Source organism: Zingiber officinale, chromosome 6A (assembly GCF_018446385.1).
Source record: "Zingiber officinale cultivar Zhangliang chromosome 6A, Zo_v1.1, whole genome shotgun sequence".
NCBI classification, from domain to species: Eukaryota; Viridiplantae; Streptophyta; class Magnoliopsida; order Zingiberales; family Zingiberaceae; genus Zingiber; species Zingiber officinale.
In genome coordinates, this window is record NC_055997.1 from 133,574,869 (window position 1) to 133,595,038 (window position 20,170).

General features: G+C 37.6%; 2 protein-coding genes across 2 annotated transcripts; one reads left to right on the plus strand and one right to left on the minus strand.

Moving 5' to 3' along the window:
- Nucleotides 1–651: 651 nt before the first annotated feature.
- On the plus strand, nt 652–8,183 carry LOC121998218. The gene is made up of 2 exons (XM_042553016.1): nt 652–1,203; nt 7,897–8,183. Exons 1-2 carry the CDS (start codon nt 814–816, stop codon nt 8,050–8,052), a joined length of 546 nt encoding a protein of 181 aa, XP_042408950.1. The 5' UTR covers nt 652–813; the 3' UTR covers nt 8,053–8,183.
- A 5,398-nt stretch (nt 8,184–13,581) lies between these two features.
- Nucleotides 13,582–15,580, minus strand: LOC121994439 (F-box protein FBW2-like). The gene is made up of 2 exons (XM_042548475.1): nt 15,210–15,580; nt 13,582–14,215 (listed from the first exon to the last, which is right to left on the minus strand). The coding sequence occupies exons 1-2, from the start codon at nt 15,545–15,547 to the stop codon at nt 13,690–13,692; spliced, it is 864 nt and encodes a 287-aa protein (XP_042404409.1). The 5' UTR covers nt 15,548–15,580; the 3' UTR covers nt 13,582–13,689.
- Between the last annotated feature and the right edge of the window lie 4,590 nt (nt 15,581–20,170).

Consider the following 20,170-nt stretch of genomic DNA (forward strand, 5'->3'; position numbering starts at 1 on the left):
TTGGCTCGTTAGCTCGTGAACATATTCATTAAACTTATGAATCAATTTTTAAATAAAAAAAATAATTTTAATATTAAATTTATATATTTTACATTCTATTTATAGAAAATATAGATAAATATATTAAATTTATTTATTATAATAAAATTATAAATTTTAATAAGAATATTATAATTTTCTCTAAATATATAATTTAATTTTTAATAAATATTTAAATTTATAATTTATATTTATTAGATTTATTTAGACTCTATAAAAATTCAAATAAATTCATATATATATCCATTAAATAAAACACTCGTAATCCTCACTGACGTTTTTAGATGGCTCCATAAGCATTAATCATGCTGACATTGAAATTAGACACCCAACCAAATAGCAACCAAATATTTTGGAATCGATTGAGACTGGATTCCAAAATCTATTACGTTAAATAGAGATGAGATTCTCTATCCTGAAAATATCATATCCCCGTGTCTATAATATTTTCATAATATACATTATGTTGGAATACGGAGACACGATATTTTCAGGAGAAAAGATTTCATCTCCGTTAAATAACCATGCAGACCAACTCCGCCAACGTGGCAAAAATTTTTTGATCTGATCCTTATTTATTAAGCGTACAATATTCTGTACGTAATAATGGAAATTGGGAGGAAGTAGTGGCATTCCGGTAAATTCATGGCATCACATCGTCACTGAATCCTTTACAACCGGACAGACCTAGAGGGGAGGGGGGCAGGGCAAGGCACGGCAATCTCTATCAGCATCGGGCCTCTTCTCCTGGAGCAATCGGCGAAGAAAGCGACGATGGACGGGGTGTCGGAGGAGCTGGAGCGACGCAGCCAGTACCTTAGTTCGCTAATCCAGCGCACTAGGATCATGGTGGACGCCGATCAGGTCAAGAAAGAAGTCGTTGAGGCCACAGATAAGCCCGTCAATCAAGAGAAGCATAGAAAGAAGGGAAATGACGAGGACCAACGGCTGGAGGAGAAGAAGAAAGCCGTCCGCGACGGAGATCGGTACGACGGAAATCCGACACTCGGAGAGAAGCAGAAGCAGAATCAGCCACCCAACATCAAAGTTAGGGGCGCCGACATGCCCCTCGCGTTGCAGAAGCGGGCATTCCAATGTGCCCACGAGACGCTCGCCTCCATGCCCAAGCTCGAGAGCAAGCGACTTGCCTTAGCGCTGAAGAAGGCATGAGTTTTTTTTTCCCCTCTTCTTACTTTTCCTTTTGTTTCCCGTGACTGTTTGGTTGTTTTCTGCTACTAGTGATTCCCTTTGTTCCTCTTGAGTATATACATCTACATTTCTTTGTTCTAAGCTGCAGAAAAGTTGGGATTTTTATTATAATGGTGCTTTTCAGTTTGCTATCTCTCAATATCTTGTGAATACCGACCGTGATGCATTTCTAGAATATAAGCCGACATATTTAGGTACAACTTTGGTATGATAATGTGGGAAGTATGCCTAACAAAGACGTCTTTTATGTTGGTAACTGAAGATATTTGATTTTACCTTTGTAAAAGATTTTTACTAGGAAATTGGGTTGATAAAGGATTTATATATTAATATATGTACAATATGTTAAAGGTAACAGAAAGCAAACTCCAACCAAGTTATGAATGCGTTCCAAACCTATACCAATTGATGCAGGTAAAATTTCCCACTAATCATGGGTATTCTGGATAAACATTATGTGTACTTTAAAATAGTTCATAGTAGGAACATTGATCAATCTGCGTATAAGAGCTCAGCCTGTAAGGAGCCCAATACATGACCATACAGTGTTCAGCTAATGGTTAAAACTATTTCAAACACAGGATCAACTCACTGGTAGGGCTTCACCAGCTGGTTATTCTCATTGGCACTCAAAGGATTAAAGGAAGAGAGTCAAGGACACACTTAGGGATAGTCCTTTTTGGGACTGCATTTGAAAAATAACTGCAATACTCAACAAAGCTCAAGCTGACAAGATTTTCACCACCGCAGACATAATTGCTTCAGCCAACTAAATTAAATTTGATCAATATCAACTCATTCAGCCCTAAAAGTCACGTTACAACTAAACTCCACCATGATGGCACTAGCCAAAGTCAATTTTATACTTATTTTTACCTTGTGAGATGTTCATCTTTCAACTTAAATCCACCTCGTCCAAACACAAGTAGTTCAGTTTAAATCCATGAGACCCTCCACCAACCTGTTCTAAACTCTAAGACTTCAGTCAAGTTACCTCCACTCCACCAGATGAAAGTCCTTTCAGATTTATATAACTATTATAGTTTCAACAATAACAGGTGCTAGGCATGGAAGGAGGTAGAGTGGAGGAGAGGCTAATCTATTGTTCATCTGATTCACCAATGAAAAAGATGTTCAAAGTTCCAACTAGAAAGTAAATCTGAGCTTAGGGTTTTTCATATGCTGATTAGAAAGCTATTTCATTAAGGAGCCATAGGCTTAGAAGAGGTAGTCAGTAAGGAGACTTGGGAGGCCATAAACTCAGAAGAAATTTATGGATGAAATGATAAGAAAGATGTTTTTACAGTTAGCAAAGGAGAACTAGAGAAGGAAGAATTGTGTAAGGAGGATGTTGTAATGATAGAAGAATTGAGGGGAAAATATGACACCTAAAAAAAAGAGTGTAGTAGTGTGTGGAAAGAGCGAGAAAGATGAAGAAGAATATTTCAAGGCTTTGAACCAAATGAACAAAGTGGGAACATAAGTTGGAAAAGGATGAGGGGAGACTACTAGAGGTGAGACGCCCTTAGCTAAAATTCCTAGAGGCGTGAATGGGCTATGCTTAGATTAGGTCAAGTCGTGCTGAGCTAAGCTAGACATAACTTGTTCACATCTTGACCAAAGTTGGAGAGGCTTTTTCAAAAATAAATAAATAAATAAATAAATAAATATATATATATATATATATATATATATATATATATATATATATATATATATATATTAAGTGTTCAACAGAAAACTTCTATTTCTAGTACTCTATTATTTTGTGTACTTTCTTGTAAATTTAGAATTTCCGTTCTATTCCTATTGTTCTATCTCGATTGACTTGTAAGAGGTTTCTCTATCTCAAACACTTAAATGAAGAAGAAAAAAAAGGATTCTAGGAATGATCCACCAAAAGGATTATAGGCAGTGACTAGGAATTTGGGGGTTGGTGAATAATTTTAAAAGCCATTGTCACTGTGGTATATAGGTTTGTGCTTTTGTTATTTTCTAACGTTTTATTGTAACCTTATTGAAATCGCAACAAAAGTAGGTTGTTTTTCTATTTGTATCTATGAATGGTATTCACTCTTGTCTACCTAACTAGTTGTCCAATTGCATGCTCCAACAGGAACTTATTGTACTATTAGTTATATATTGATATTGTTCATGAGATTTTGACATATTTACAATTTTTGTCTAGGCCTGACTGAACTGACGCAAATAAAATATATCAAACTAATACAAATCAGTCCACACAAAATAAACATGTTATCAATTTTAAAATATATTTATATTTTGTTAGCTTAATTTGTCCACACAAAATAAACATGTCAACAATTTTAAAGTATATTTTTATTTTGTTAGCTTAATTTTCATATTTTAATACATTTACTTCAATGCCCGGATCTTAATAAGATTGGGGTCACTATCATAGTTTGCAAAATCGCGATCCGGATCGTAGGATCGTACGATTCTACGATCCGGAAATCCAAAATCGATCCAGGATCGTGCAGAATCGAGTTTTGTAGTAGAATCGCAGCAGGATCGGTAGGATCGGAACAGAATCGGTAGAATCGGAGCAGGATCAGTGGAAGCTTTGAGAAGTCATAACTTTTGACTCGGATTTAACCATGAGGCCTATAATATATCAAATCAAAGCTCGTTCAGAGATCTTTAATAAATTTTAAAGTTTATCCTTAAACACCCTATTTCAAAGCCAAAAAATATCATTTAAATCATTTTCAGATGTCTAGGAGATTTTATCTTTTTTTTGTTATCTTTTTTCATCTTATTAGGGTTTTAAATTATTTAAACATATGTTTAACTATTTTTGAGTTAGTTTTTTATCAATAATATTCTGTCATTTCTTTTCCCCAAAATAATGAGTTTTTGGATGCCTATTATCTAGTATTGTGTGACATCAACCAGTTTTTAGAAAATTATTTCCGGCGTTCATATTTGAATCAAAGGATTCAATAGCTTCTGTTATATACGTTAGGTGCTTTGTTGGCCTGTAAATTAAATTATCTTATAAACCAAGAAAATATTTATTACATTGAATGTGTTATTATTATTGTATTAATATAAATTTTATATTTTTTTTCATTTTATGATATGAAAATATAAATATTATTATTATAAGAGAATGATAGTTGAATTACAAATTAATTTAAATTTGTACATGTAGTAATGTAATTTGAGGTATTGAGTGTAAATGATTGCATATATATACAAAATTAGTTATTTATTTATATGTAAATGAGATTTTTAGGTATTTTTTCTAATTATTAATCATGTATGATAAGATTTTAAGGGTTTTTGGTAGGATCGTACGATTCTACGATCCGATCCTGACCGATCCGATCCTGACCCTAAATCGATCCTGCGTAGGATCGCGATTCTACAAACTATGGTCACTACAAATGTTTATCTTAATAAGATTGGGTCACTACAAATGTGTGTAAGATGCTCCATCCCATCGGTCAATTTATTCATTATATTTTTTTATTTTCCTATCGTCGAACTTAAGTTGTACCATCAAGGAATAATGGGTTTTAGGTTGTAGTTGATGTTTGACCTTGATCTCGAGTTAAGTTGACATCTTGAAGTAGATTCAGTTGACTAGTCATTCTTAGTATTGATTCGTCTTAGGAATCAAGTATAAATGTTCTTCTCATAAACAAAAAGGGTTTGTTTTAGCTCTAGTCAACTGAAGTTGCTATTAAGTTAACTGGGCAATCAATTATTTAAGGGTGTTTTCTATTGGACTCAAGTTTGCTAATTATCCGTTGGCGGATAAGCTCACTATCATAATCATTAGAGTCGATTGGAAATTGTTTGAGTCTTATTAACTAGCAAACTAGTCATTGGCCGATAAGCTTGTTGCCTTAGTTGTTTGAGTCAATTGAGCTTGATTTGAGTTGATTAAATATTATGGCAGTTGAATAAACTGGTGTTTGAGTGGACTCGCGAGCACTTGTTGGCTAATAAGATTTCCATATATACATTGTAGTCATGAAGATGATTTTAGTTCGCTGAAGTCAAGAAAAAATAGCCGTTTGAGCTGCCTTATCTGTAGATTTGAGGCTAAGTTGCATATATATATAAATATAGGTACAAAGGGACTTCAAAATAGAACAACCATTACTATGAGATTCTATAATTTTCTTTATCCCTAATCACTTCCAACAAGTATTTTTCTGAACTTATTTGCATTGCATTCACATTTATTTTTCTAATTCCAACAAACAAATACGAGTATTCTAATAATTTATTTTAACTTGCTAATTTTAATTATGTGTTATTCATCCTTCCCCACCTAGTAGGATAAGACTTGATGGTTGTTGTTCTTGTATGAGCTATTATAAAATTATTGGTGTTTGCATGTATTCCATTTTTACGTTCTGTCCATGCTTATATGGACTTTCTACTAGTTATTCTTAATTACTTTGTCATTTTTTTCCTTATACTCTTCTCTTATCTTTTCTTATGACTAAAGAATTGTGAAATGAATTTGTCAGGTTTTACTCACGTTAATGTTGAATGCTATAAATTAATTGAAATCGGTAATTGATTGATGCATCATTCAGATTGAATGACATTGGTGGCCAAAGGTCATACGCTGACCCTGTCGGCCCACGCGATCGGTCCCACAATCATTTGTAGAGAGGTAAATCATGGGTGATTTTTTTTACCTTTTGAACGGTGTCCATTGCATGAGGGAGGGCAAGAACCTGACAAGCATTTCGCGGCCAAGAATTAACCTCTAGAGCTCTTAGTGACAATGCCACATGCACTGACCATCTACCTATCTCGTGGGGACTTGAATGACATTAATACTATGTGAAGTGTGTATTTATCTTGTTTTGAGTTTCTTCCTTGTCTTGCGAGAAGAATAAAAGAGCTAGAGAGCATATTAGGGGTGGGAATTCAGGTTGACGAATCATAAATAGGTCAATGAGACATCGACCTGTGATCCATTTAATTTAAATCTGAATTCGACCCATTTAATAAATAGGTTAAAATGCACTACTCTCATACTTTATAAGTAGTTTAACCCACCCATTTACAAATTAGATTAATTATATGAGTTAGAGGGCTCATAAATGGTCATGTGACTTGACTCTTTGATTAAATGGGTCATAATCACGTCATATGACATGACCCATTCAAAAAACTTAAACAAAACTCTGAGTACAAACTACGTAATAACTATTTTTTAATTATATAAACAAAATCTAATCTATATAATTATTTAGATTTCATTGTATTATATATTTGTAATTTCTATATTAGATTATACATTTATAACTTATATAGATTAAATAATATAAATAATTAAATCTCTAGAAATTTATAGGCCCATTGTTTATCCAATCTGACCCACTTATTTGCAGCTCATAAATGGGTACTCATTTTTGACCTGAATACGTTCAGCTCATCTAAAGTCACGAATTTGTGAGCTAGGTCTTGTCGTATAGATAGATTGTGTCAACTTTTGTCATCTCTAGTGAATATTTGTTTGGCTCGCTATTGTAATTGGTTGTATCAAGGTTTGTTCGGTGTGCTTATGAATGTCTTTGAAGAAAAGACTGGGTAATGGTGAAACAAGGGAGAAATGGAAGAATGTTAAGCAGGCTTACCGCTTATGCAACAATGGTAGATGCAATTTGTTCATTGCCTGTTTCTGAGAACTAAACTTCTTATTCAAAAGAAAAGAACTGAGTTATGAACTTGTCATTATTTTGTTGGTATGCTTTGTTACCATGAATATGTGAACTGTTCCATGGTTTTTTGGGTCATGAGTAACTCCAAAATTATGTTACATCTAATTCTTATTCTTTTAACTCTCTGATTTTATTCCATATAGCTTAGACAATATGAAGGGTCTTAAATGACTGGAATTGTAGATATATGATTTGAAACTGCATTGGGTCTTCTATACAGAAATAATCACTATGCAGCAATATTGCCCCCTCTTATCCATCCATTCTCTCATCTAGCTCTCTTTCTTTAGTTACATATAGGACCCACCCAACATTATGAAATTGGTTTATTTGTAAACGAACCTTTATCCTCTGTATACTGGACAATGAACTGCAGCATTTGATGGAAGTTATTGTAATCTTTAAATAGCTGCACCAGTGGAAAGTTAACATGGGGTTTAGATTGGATGAAGTCTCCAAGATCTAATAAAACATGTGGTATTGACAGAAACCTTTTTGAATAATTATTGACGATGGACCTATTTGATTTATTAATTACACAATGTAAATCCAAATTATGAAAGATTATGCTGGTTAGACGAAGCTTCAGATGGTCTAACTTACTTGAAAATTAAGGATAACAGAGCAAAAGAGGATTTGTCGGCAGGGAAACATGTCCAGTTTATAGTTGTCATTTACTATGTTCCATTTGACAAGCAGTTTTTTTGCTTTTTTTTTCTCAGATGAAAGGTTTGAAGTAGACAGAATTCCTTGATTGCTTGTTTGTTGATGAATTCATCAAAGACACGGTATTCACTTATTTTATTGTGGGGATTAGATATTTGCCACTCATTGTATTTCATAGGTGCCTTTGGATTGTACGTTCTCTTTGGAAAGATTGAACTCACTGCACAATGAATCATGTGCTATAACCATGTAGTCTTTGTATTTGCAGGAATTTGACACAACATACGGTCCAGCTTGGCATTGCATTGTCGGAACAAGCTTTGGTTCGTATGTCACTCATTCTTTAGGAGGTTTCCTGTATTTCTCCATTGATAAGGTGTACATTCTTCTCTTCCGGACTGCGGTGGAACCAGTAGATCATTGATGATCATATTGCAACTAAATAGTGGTTGCAGTTTAATGTAGATGCATGAAATCTTGTTGTCATCAATGTATGCAAACAACCATGTAAAATTGTCATGGCATTAAAGCATGAGTTAGCTGCTTTCTCTCCTTTTAAAATTTGTTTATCTTGCTTGCCAATGTCATGATTTCTTGTGATTATTTGTTCACCAAGAGCAAGAGCATCTATTGAGGTTATTGACCATCCATCCCTTGCTTTCCTAAAATCCTTTATTTTTTTTCCAAGTCACTAGTTGAGTCTATCTCTGCCTTTGGCAAATTGAGTTATTATATTAGGCTACGTTTGATAAGGGGTAATCAGCTTTGTAATGTAATCAGGATTATATTACAAGATTGATTACTTTGTATCAGGATTATATTACAAGATTGATTATTTTGTTTGATACAATTTTAAATCTATAATGTAATGTAATATGTATTACAAAAGATAATAAACTTTTATAATTTAGATTACAAGACTAATAGCATGTAATCTGGATTATATTCTAACCCTAGTATTTAATATGTCAAAAATACCTTTATTCTATTTCTTGCATCAATCGGTTGTGGCCGTCATCGGCCATTGATGCCAGAGCCATTGGCTATTGCCTCCAGCGTCGACCATCACCGATAGATATCGTAGGATATTTTTATCATTATAAATATTTTATAATAATATAAATTACATTTTTTATAAAAAATAATAGACACTAAATAAAAAAATATAATCATCTTTGTAATCAAAGATATATAATAATACAATATTAATTATATTACACTACAAATTTAATTACATTTATGTGGGTTGTGACAAAAACCACAGAACAGTTTCTTTCCTCTTCTTTAAACTTCATCCTCAACTTGTTAGTATTTTGGTGATTAATCCTCAACTTTCTCTGCGAGTAACTTAACACAAAGTAAAGCAACTAAGCAACCAACTATTCTACCTCATACCATAAATCTGCAACCAACCCACATCTCCAAGCTACCTCCATCTTTTGCTTGGAATGCTACTTGCTCAATTCTCTTCAACAAATGGATGAGCTATCAGTTCTCTTCCACAAAGAAATGGAGACATGGCCATGACTTCCCCAATGCATGCCTCCTTCCACCTCCTTTATTCCCTCTTCACTTCCTGAGCTTTTGAGGACATGGCAGCAGCTCTGTTGGCTTCTCCCACTGTTGTTCTCCTCACCCAAATCCCCCACCCATCATTACTGCCGCCACCGGTAAACCAGTCATCTTCATGTTTGGAGATTCACTCTCGGATGTTGACAGCAAGAACCATTTTCCATATTCCCTATTAAGGTCAGACTTCCATGATAACTACAATGGTATTCCAACTGGAAGATTCACCAATGGAAGAACCATAGAAAATGTCCTATCATATGTAAATCAGCTAACCGCGTTTTCAGATTGACTTGCATTAATCATCAAGGTAATTAGTGGTGTTGTGTGTAGCTGCTAAGCTTGGGGTTGCCATCTCCACCACGATCTATGTTGTTGTCCGTGAATGATGATGCAATCAATATCCATGGAGGTGCCAACTATGGCTTCTGGAGCAGGAATACTCAATGAAACTGGAGTGTACTTCCTCATCAACGCGGACTTATTGACTAATGCCTGCATATACCATAAACTTCTATGATAAGCATTGTACTTTCAAAACTATCTTTTGACGACCAGATTAGCTGCTTCAAGGAGACGAAGGATGTGATAAACTCTTAAAGCCGGGAAGAAGGCTTCTGAAAAACTAGCAAGGGGGCAGAGTATTAATGATACATTCTAGTTAGGCATCAGTCAATTTATCCATTTTTTAGTTGGCAACTGATAATCAAGTCTTCGAACCGACTAATCTTGGGAGTGACTAGTATAACTATATACAAATTTTTCATTAATCATCAAGATAAATTGGAAAGAACTCATGGAGACTTAGACGACCAGCATTCTTAGACTCGCTTCTCAATGGAGAGAAAATAATCTACAGTATGTCGCAGTTTAGATCCTTTAATTATTTGTTGAAAGATCTTACTATTATACCATTATCCTGAGGATAATTTATCTAGTTGATCAATATTCAAATTGTTTCGAATAGAAATATTCTATTTGATTTGATTTCTGCTTGAGTCAATTCCTTAATCGATTTATAAAAAGTCTGAGAAGATTAAACGCAAGTAAGAAGTCCAGGATAATACCTTTTGACAATGAAGGTTGTCAAAGGAGCGACCTTTGTTTTGGGGCAAGAATAGCATTTTTTTTTTTAAGCAACTTGGCACAAAACTTAACTAATACATCAATAGGTGTTTTGAAATTAAAGGATTTTTCCAGTCAACCGTGTTGTAAAGAGATGCTACGCCATATTTAGCTTATTTCCAATCGACTAAGTCATAATCTTAACTAACTAAATACTTCACACGTCACATTTACATATTTTATATACATTTTGAATATTTTAGATTATTTCATGATTAACATGAAAAAAAAGTTAGTCAACTAAACTAGGAGCCGAGGCAACTAAATATGAAAAACTAAATAGAAATATTTTTAAAAAGTTAATAACTTAAAGTAATCTGAGTTAGTTGGTGTGATTGTACTGCAAACGGATGATGTCGTCAAGTAATAAAAATATCGTCTACTAAACCGTATTATTGAATAGCAAAATACTTGCAAATGATATTATCTAGATGATCAAGCAAAGGTATATTGTGGAAAAAGAAATAAGAGTGATCGAACAGAAATGGTGAAAAAGTTAATTCGGAAGGTAATTCTAGGGTTTCAATTTGACTATGATGAATGTTGACGAATGCACCTCTTTTATTTCAACGTATGATTATATGGAATGAATTAGTCCAAAAGTAATTGAATGTGTCTATGGGAGAAGAAAAAAAAGAAAACATCAATGCATCTATCCTAATTGCAACTCATAACAGTGAATTAGAATAGATCCTTTAAGTTCGATGGTAAATCGTGAAAGTCTTGAGAGAGTTCAATTACTTTCATAGTAGTCATGCTAGGGAACTCTTTTTGAGCAAAACTCCTATCACTAGAGGAGTGTGATCACCTAAACACTACCCTTACTCGGACAAGAATTCTCAAGTCGATTCTAGAGGTCAGAATTAGGGTTCATCGAGAAGTATGTCTCCTATTCTCTATGGATCCAATCGTATGTTTATATGCAATGATATCAAATTAGGATTCATCCCTTGGTTTATCCCAATGAGGTTACTATCCAACTTAAATCCAGCAACATAGATGAATGAAAAGAAATGAGCAAGAAGCAATCAAGAATCATATGCATCGTTAATAAAAAGAAGATCAATGCATTATTTAATCAAACATAACACCAAGTTACTCTCTAATCCTAGAATTAGGGAAACTAAACAATGGAGTTACAAGCCAAAAATACTATTTTACAACTAGAATAAGAATTAAGTTTACAAGGAACTCCGTTGTAGACAATATCAATGTCTTCGAAAGAATGCGCTCCTTGATGACAGAATAATCTTGAAACCTCAAAAACGACTCTCTCAAGTAGGGTTTCTATCGCAAACCCTAGATGATCTGTATGCCTCTATGTGATTTTTATAGGGTTAGGTGGCTTGGTTTTTAATGGAACCCTAAGAAAAAGGAAGAAACGACTACATGCACCACAACCGTGTGGTCTCCTAGTTGACACGGTCCAGCGACAAAATCTAACATGACCGTATTGAATGTTGGACCTCTCGTTGTTGCTCTATTTGCATGCTTTGCCTCCAAGTATGGTACACGATCATGGAATGAGACATTAAACTAATGACTCATACCATGAAATTTTTTGATAGAGTTATATAAAAAAAACAGAAAAACTAAGGGTGTGTTTGGTTTACACATGTCCCATTTTTATTTTCTGGAAAACGCTTGTTTTCTAGAAAATAGAAAATGACTTTTAGTCATTCTCTATTTTTTCAGAAAATGCTATCTATTTTTTTAGAAAATAGACATAGAAAATACAAACCAAACACCATTTTTCAGAAACGCGCGTTTTTCAAAAAATGAAAATGAAAAATGCGCAAACCAAACGCACCCTAAAGTAACTGAAAATTAAATTTAGATTCATTCTAGAAAAGTCAATGATAGTTATATATTTTTTTAGACCAAGAAAAAAAATAAAACTTACATATAATATTCATTTACATAAAAAAAATTATGATTGAGTCCCAAGAAAAATTATATACAGAATTATAGAAAATAAATGTATTAGGTATTGTATATTAAAATAATTAAAGATGAAATTATAATGACAAGAGTGAAGGCTCTAGACAAATTAAGAGAGTATTTTTTTATAAATAAAATTAGAGTTACATTTAGGAATACATCTAAGTCTATATCTTTTTACATTAATCCTGAATAAGCTCACTAGATTCATCTAAGACAAGTTGTCATCGTGGATGTTGTTTGTTGATAATTATTTTAATCAATGAGACACATTAAGAAGTAAATTTTAAGCTTAAATCACAGTAGAAAAATACTAAAAGTAAAATATTTTAGATTTATTAAAGTAAAAATAAAGTACATAGAATTTAAGTTTAGTAGTATTAGACATAGTAAAATAATTATTAAGATAAGAGATGACTAATTATCTATAATTAAGAGCTTTAAGTATCTAAGATCATTTTTATAAAAAGATTAGAGAGGTTGATATAGATGTTTTATTTAGGATATAATTAGGATAGTTGAAATGGAGGAAAATGTTAGATGTATTTTTTTTAGTATTAGACATAGTAAAATAATTATTAAGATAAGAGATGACTAATTATCTATAATTAAGAGCTTTAAGTATCTAAGATCATTTTTATAAAAAGATTAGAGAGGTTGATATAGATGTTTTATTTAGGATATAATTAGGATAGTTGAAATGGAGGAAAATGTTAGATATATTTTTTTTATAATCTGAAGGTACTTCTAATAAAACTTAAAGAGAAATTTTATAAAATGATAATTAAACTTGTTATCCTTATTAGAATTGAGTGTTGGGTATGCTAAGGTAGATATGTGAATAAACGAGGATAGATAGAATAATAAATGAGAATATTAAAGAGAAAGTAAAAATTGTACTTATTGAGAAAAAACTCCAAGAAAAGCAATTAAGATGGTATGCATATGTACTTGAGCAACTGATAAATATTCTAATTTAGATGATATGAGATTATGATAAATATGCATATTAATTGAAAAAGAAAATGACAAAAAAGACACAGTTAATAGTAATAAAATCTAATAAAATTTATTTAAATATAAACGAGTATATAATAGAAGATTAAGACCCATCTCATAAGAGAATCTATATATATATATAGCTAATTATGATAGAATAAAGGTTTTGTTGGGAATAAAAATTAAATTGGTGTAATTATGACTATATATATATATATATATATTCTTCTCTTTTTCTTTTTTTTTTTTGTTTTGTCGTTTCCTAATGATCCACTGAGTGTCATAATAAACTATATTGAACTGAAGGAGTTTACACCACTTTTGTTAGCTAAAATAAGAACAAAGCAACATTGACTTAAAAATAGAGTACGTAGAAAGATCATAAACATTAGCAAACAAGATTATAACAGCCCGACAAGTTGCTACTTCATGCTTCATCTTCTTGATCACTAGAGACATCTGTTGGAGAATCAGTAGAGAAATCATCACTAGAGATATCTTTCTTATATCCTGTATACACGCAGGTTTTGATTTTCCGACACATTAATTCAATGTTGCCTGTCATTTGAACATTCCGACAACCTACTATATCAAGATAAATAAGCGCAGTGCAGTTCGTCAAGATCGCCACCAACCCATTATTGGTGAATTTCCCATATGAAAGCTCAAGCTGTTTGAGTCCAACCATATTGTTAGCTATGGCCATGGCTTCCCCTTCGTCCACCATGGAAGGTAAACCATTCTCTGGGGTTATCCCTGGCGGTGGCATACTTCTCCTCAACAGAACTAAATTCTTGCAGTTCTTTCCGAGTGCTTCGATGCCTTCGGAGGTGATGTTGGCACAGTAACTAATGTCCAGAAAAGTGAGATTAGAGAGTAAATTTGCATGCTCCTTTACCATTTTGTCAGTCACAAAACTCTCTCGCATTTCAAGCTTGCTAAGCAATCTGCAACTGCAAAAACACAAAAAAAACAAAAACAAAATAAATGCAGAAATACGGCTAAACCAACCAAGCTCTACTCTAATCAGAGAGATGCATGTTAAAACATAACATATTCTTATAGGGAATAGACTTTATAATCAGAGAGATGCATGATAGCATGTTAAAACATAACACATTCTTAATTATAGGGAATAGACTTTATAATCAGAGAGATGCATGATAGCATGTTAAACATAACACATTCTTATAGGGAATAGACTTTATAATCAGAGAGATGCATGATAGCATGTTAAAACATAACACATTCTTATAGGGAATAGACTTTATATCAGCGAGATGCATGATAGCATGTTCTGCCTCAGCTCCCAAGTCCTTACGTTTCTTAATCCTAAAATAAATGGATAAATCACAGAAATAATTGTACACACACATAATTCAGGTCAAACTCAGTTCAACTTGCTATTGATGAGAAGTGAACAAATTTCATGCATGTAATAATTACCTACATGAATCCTCACGTTAATTATATCCCCTATTTATCATGATAAGTCTTCGAATTGACACCTCTGTTGGGAAAATTAAACCTATTGGAGAGTGCTCATCGCAGGCCACTGCAAAGTTAACTAAACCTATTGGGAAAATTAAATGCAAGAAACTCTTAGAGACAACCTAGGAAAGAAGAGAACCAACATAAAGTCAGTATGAAGGACCATGAATCTTTGACGAGGAACAACTATGAATCGGACACAGAAAGTAACATAAGAGGAAGCATAGATTGCAAAACGAAGCTAATGAGATAAATGCCCTGAAATCACACTCCACATGCATGAAAAAAACGAGCGAACATCAAAATTAGAATGTACAATGGACACTCCGATCCGTGGGTATAAGAAGCACTGGTTCATCAGGGAAGCATCGATCGTGAACCAGAAGAGCCATATGCTACGGAGCAGAGATACAGGAAAGATTAACGAGACGTGAGTAAAGGGGGGTAAGTAAATACAGCAATGCGGTGTGGGCGAATCCGGAGTCTCCAAGGTAGTAGACGGAGAGGCGGCGGACGGTGCCCCTGCTGCGGTCCACGAGGCGGCGAACGACCAAATCAATGACATCGGTGCGCTCGACGCGGAGGCACCAGTTTGCCAAGTCGACGACGGACCAGCTGTATGGCTCCGCGAGAACGTCCCGCCAAGAGCGGCAGACGAACGACATCGTCCTCGCCAGCACGTCCGCCGGCATCAGTGTAAATATGAGCGCAAGCAGTTCCGGAGTCAGCTCCGCCCATCTACTCTCACCCCTTGCGTTTCCGCTGCCGAGCGCTTCTCGGGGTCGCTTCTCCATCGACAGCTTCCACGCAGTAGCTGAAACTGAAACCGAAACCGCAACCGCAACCTCGAAAAGGGGTTTTGGTGGAGAATTGTAACTAATAGGCGAATGGCAAGCTAGCCGGGGTGCCATCTGCCGACTCGTGTGCTAGGGTTACCATCAACGGAGCCAAATGGAATTTTAACAAAACTGCACCATTACGCCTAGTAGCACATCCCGACACATAGGTAATGATTTGGGGTGTCTCGTTGCGTACTGCGTTCTGCTCTCTAACGTCTTCCCAAAAACGTAGACATCGAAAAAAAAAAAGGAGCTGTAATTGCTAAAATTTTATTTTATTTCTTAAAATTACTTTAAAAGTAATGACATTATATGCCCATTCATTATATCGCTAGCTAGACTAAATTAAATTATATGTGATTTACACAACTCCTGAAACGATAATTTCGTAGAATAATTTGTAGCAAAATAGATGACTGGATTACGAATTTTAACGATGAAATTTTAAATTTTATAATTAAGTCATTTTTGAATAAAATTCAGCTCGTATAACAATGGGTGATAAAATTATAATATGAATTGGGCAAAAGTTAAAAGGATTTTCCTTTTATTGGAATCGTGGTGGCCTGTTTTATTTATTATCAAAATGTCTTAGTCTATTTTTATTTCTAAAAAAAAATTTGTTTTCGATAATATTATTCATAACTGCTACATAGTTATAATAACTATGATATCGTATGATCCTGTCTGAGCGCTGAGTCGACGGACGCTGGGGACGTGGCACACTCCGCTGTCTCCAACTGGTGGTACAACTCTCCGGCGAACCTGCAAAGAAACCGAGCCGGGAGGGGTTTCCCGGCGACGGCCCTCCGACGCTCAAGTCAGGCAACGAGAGAAGCAGCGTAATGTGGCTACAGTAAAGAGTTGCCCATACCTTCATCGACATCTGGGGGTCCTTATATAGGAGGACCCCGGGAAAATATGGGCACGCTTCCCGATGCGTGCACGTTTCCCCAAACATATCTTAATGAGCCTGTGTCAGAAAAGTACATCTGGCTCCATTCCGCAATCGTTCGAGCATATCCCGGATGTGACGGTGGAAGCTTCCACCGTATGATCCTGTGTACGGCTCGGCCGCCAACTCTGCTGCTTGTCGGCGGCAGGTGTTTCGAGGATGATATTATCATCTGTCTCCTTTGTCCTCTTGCGTTCCCTGTCTGTTCCAGGGCCGAGCGGGTAGGCCGCTCGACAGGCGTATTACTTCTGCATCGGTCATATGCTCGGATGAGACTGCTCCTGCCTGTGTTGCCTTGTGCACCGGACGAACGGACATCCCGCTCGGCCTTGAAACCCTTTTTACCTATGAGCATCGGAAACCCGACCCTCAGTCGGGTTGTCTTTCTTCGGTTCGGGGGATTCACGGCCCGTCTTTATCACCGGATCACATGCCTCCCCTTCAAGTCTAGTCGAAGGAGGCCCTAAGTCCGACTGACTGGACTATGAGTTCGGTCGAGCGACATTCACTTTGCCGCTCCTAAAAGTGTATTTCTGATCGGCTATAGGAGGCCCTTTCGGCCAATGGGCGAGTTGATGGCTATGCCTTACAGATTTTGATCTCCATTCGCTGCTTGTTGCGCTACTGTTTTAGGGGCGGTCAGAGTCGTCGGGTCTCCTCGGAATTCGTGCCAATACTCATTAAGCTGCCCACGCGCGAGTAATGACGCTCATTAAATGCCGCCCAATCGCCGATCGCCACCTGGCAAGTCCGCCGTCATCGTACGGCGAGGGCATCAGCTTCGATTGGACAGGCGTCGGTTCAAATCTGACGGTCCGATACTAACGTTTGTTTCGATGACCTGGATCGGACGGTTGTGGTGGACTAAGCCCGGGGTTTATGAAGCGTCGACGCTGACCCTTCTTCCATCGTTCTTGCCTTCGCGTTTTTGGTGCTTCCTCTCGCGACCATCTTCCCGACGTTCGCTTGCCTCGGTGCTCCGACGAACTTTCGACCTTCTCCTTCACGCTTTGCTCTCAGTAAGCCTTTTCCTATCTCTATTTTCTTCCGTTTTCTCCCTTCTGGTAGTCTTTGCCTTCGTTCAATGTAGTTTTAGTCTCCTCCGTCATCCCTTTCATTTTCCTTTCCTCGGTCCTTCCTTCCTCGTTACTGTTCCGGCGATGGCTAGCGCCTCGCAGCCTTCTGATCCTCCTCCTGGCCTATGGTATATGACCATGGTTAGCCGGTTCGACAAAACTGACGCGAGACGCTTCCTTAACGAATTTGAACTGCCTCCTGACCATAGACTAGTTTTAGCCACCTCTTCCGATCGGCCCCATAATCCGTCGATCGACACTATTTACTTCTTCCGCGACCAATTCGTGCCCAGTCTGCGCTTCCCTCTACACTCTTTTATCCGAGAGGTTTGTAATTATTTCCGCATCCCGCTCGGTCAACTTGTCCCCAACTCTTTTAGGTTGTTGTGAGGCGTAGTAATCCTTTTCAAGCTGCACGGCATTCCCTTAGTCCCCAAAGTTTTCCATTACTTTTATTATCCCAAACAGACCGAGTGGGGTACTTTCCTCTTCCAGTCGCGGATCGGCCTCGTCTTCTTCGATAAGATGCCCACCTCGAATAAGCACTGGAAGGAAAATTATTTTTACCTTCGCTTTCCCGAACTGCCATCCTTTCGCACCCCAATGGCAGACCACCGTGCCGAGCCCGCCTGACCTCGGTAAATATAAGAGCCAGCCGGATTATCTTCATGCAGCCAATCTACTAGCCGGCCAGAGGTTCAGTATCGACAAACTACTTCACGAGGGGGTGTTGTACATATTTGGCTTGAGCCCGATCCGAACAAAGCTTCCGAGCAGCATGGGTAAGCACTTTCCTTGTCTTTTTTCCTTTTGGTCTAACTGATTTATTCTTCTGTTATGCAGCTGACATCATGTGGCGCGCCAAGGTTGCTGATCGGCTGAAGTTGAAGGCTGCTAAAATTGAGGCGGTGGCAGCTAAGGAGATGGCCGATCGTGGCATCGAGCCGGTCGGCTCGCATGAGGGCGAAAGCGGAGGAACTCCAACTGAGGCCCGAGAGTCTGCCGCTCAGGTCACTGCAACTGGAGCGGCCGGGGATGCTATCTCTTCAGCCGGTCAGCAGCCTACGTCAGAGGACGCAGAGCGGTCGGCAGGCGATTCCCCACTGATAGTACGCAAGCGACGCCGGACGGCCATTGCGCACGTTGAGTCGGTGATTGGGTCAGTCGACGCCCCCTTAGAGGCAATCGACCCGCTACCCGCCGCACATGAGCCCATATCTTCTGATCGGACTCCCTCGCAGCTCGACCAGCCAGCAGCTTCGATTGGGGCGCCACCCGTTAGTTCTGTGCCCCGAATCCGCCTTTGGCTCAAGCGCTCGGACATTATTTCTGCGCTGCTCGGTGAGTCATCCAGCCAAGCCGTATCTTCCCAAACCGATCCGAGCGGTCGTCGCATGATCAAGTTCATCCTCCGTCTTCCCACCGAGGAGTTCCTTTTGGCGGCGGATCAACCCACTGCTCCCGAGCATCAAGTTACCATCCGAGGGCCGCTCGCCAAGACGTGGGAAGATGCGAGGGCTCGAGTTGCCCTGATGACTCCCGGTCAGCTAGCGGACAGCCATATGCAGCAAGCCACCGGGGTATGTTTCTTAACACGCTATTACGACGACTTCACCAGGTTATTGACATTATCCCATCCGAACGCAGCAATGGATGGAGAACATTGCGGTCAGCAATCGTATAGCCGAACTGGAGGAGGAGTTGAAGAAACTTCAAATTTCTGGAGGGGCGCCGGCTGAAGGGCCCTCGTACGCTACGCTTAGGTCCGAGCTGACCCAGACAGAAAAACTGCTAGTGGCCGAGCGACATAAGTCTTCCGGCCTAGAAACCAGGGTAGCTGGACTCGAAGTCCAAGTCAAGTCCCATGACCACCAGATCACTGTGGCCACCAATAGAAAAAATAGGGTCGTTGCTGATCTGGACGCGATGAAGGTGCAGGTCTGAGCGCTGGAACAGCGCGTTACAGAATTAACCGACCTGCTATTTGCTGAGAAAGAGAGCCGATCTGCCATTGAAGCTAAACTGCAGGCAGATAAGGAAGAGCTCCAAGGGGCTCTTGACGCCTCCCGAGCGGCTCTAAAGGAATACTAGGACGGAGAAGCTAACCGCTTCAAGGTGATGAAACAGAACTACCTTCGATCGGACGCATTTGGTGATAAGTTTAGCAATCAGCTAGTTCTGTCCTTCGAAGGGGTCATCCGGGCGACAACTGTTTACCTGAAGGTCAAGGGCCATCTCCCTGAGGAGACCTCTATTCCTCCTCAAGACATGGTCGGCCTGCTGGAAGCTGTTCTGGAGTCCATCTTCGAGCCCATAGAGTGAGGAGCGTTTATGATTTCCTTGAGTAATGTTTTTTGCAACCCTTCCAATCGGCTCTATGGGCCTGAACTTTAATGAAGATATACCGTCATTTTACTCTTTATCAATACTTGTGTCCTCCGATCGAAGCGCAAACTACTGTCGTTCGTGTCTCCCCCTTTTTCTTCTCGTTAATCGTTTCTCGTCTTGCCTTGCTTTTCAAAGGAATTTTTCATGAAGTATTCTCTA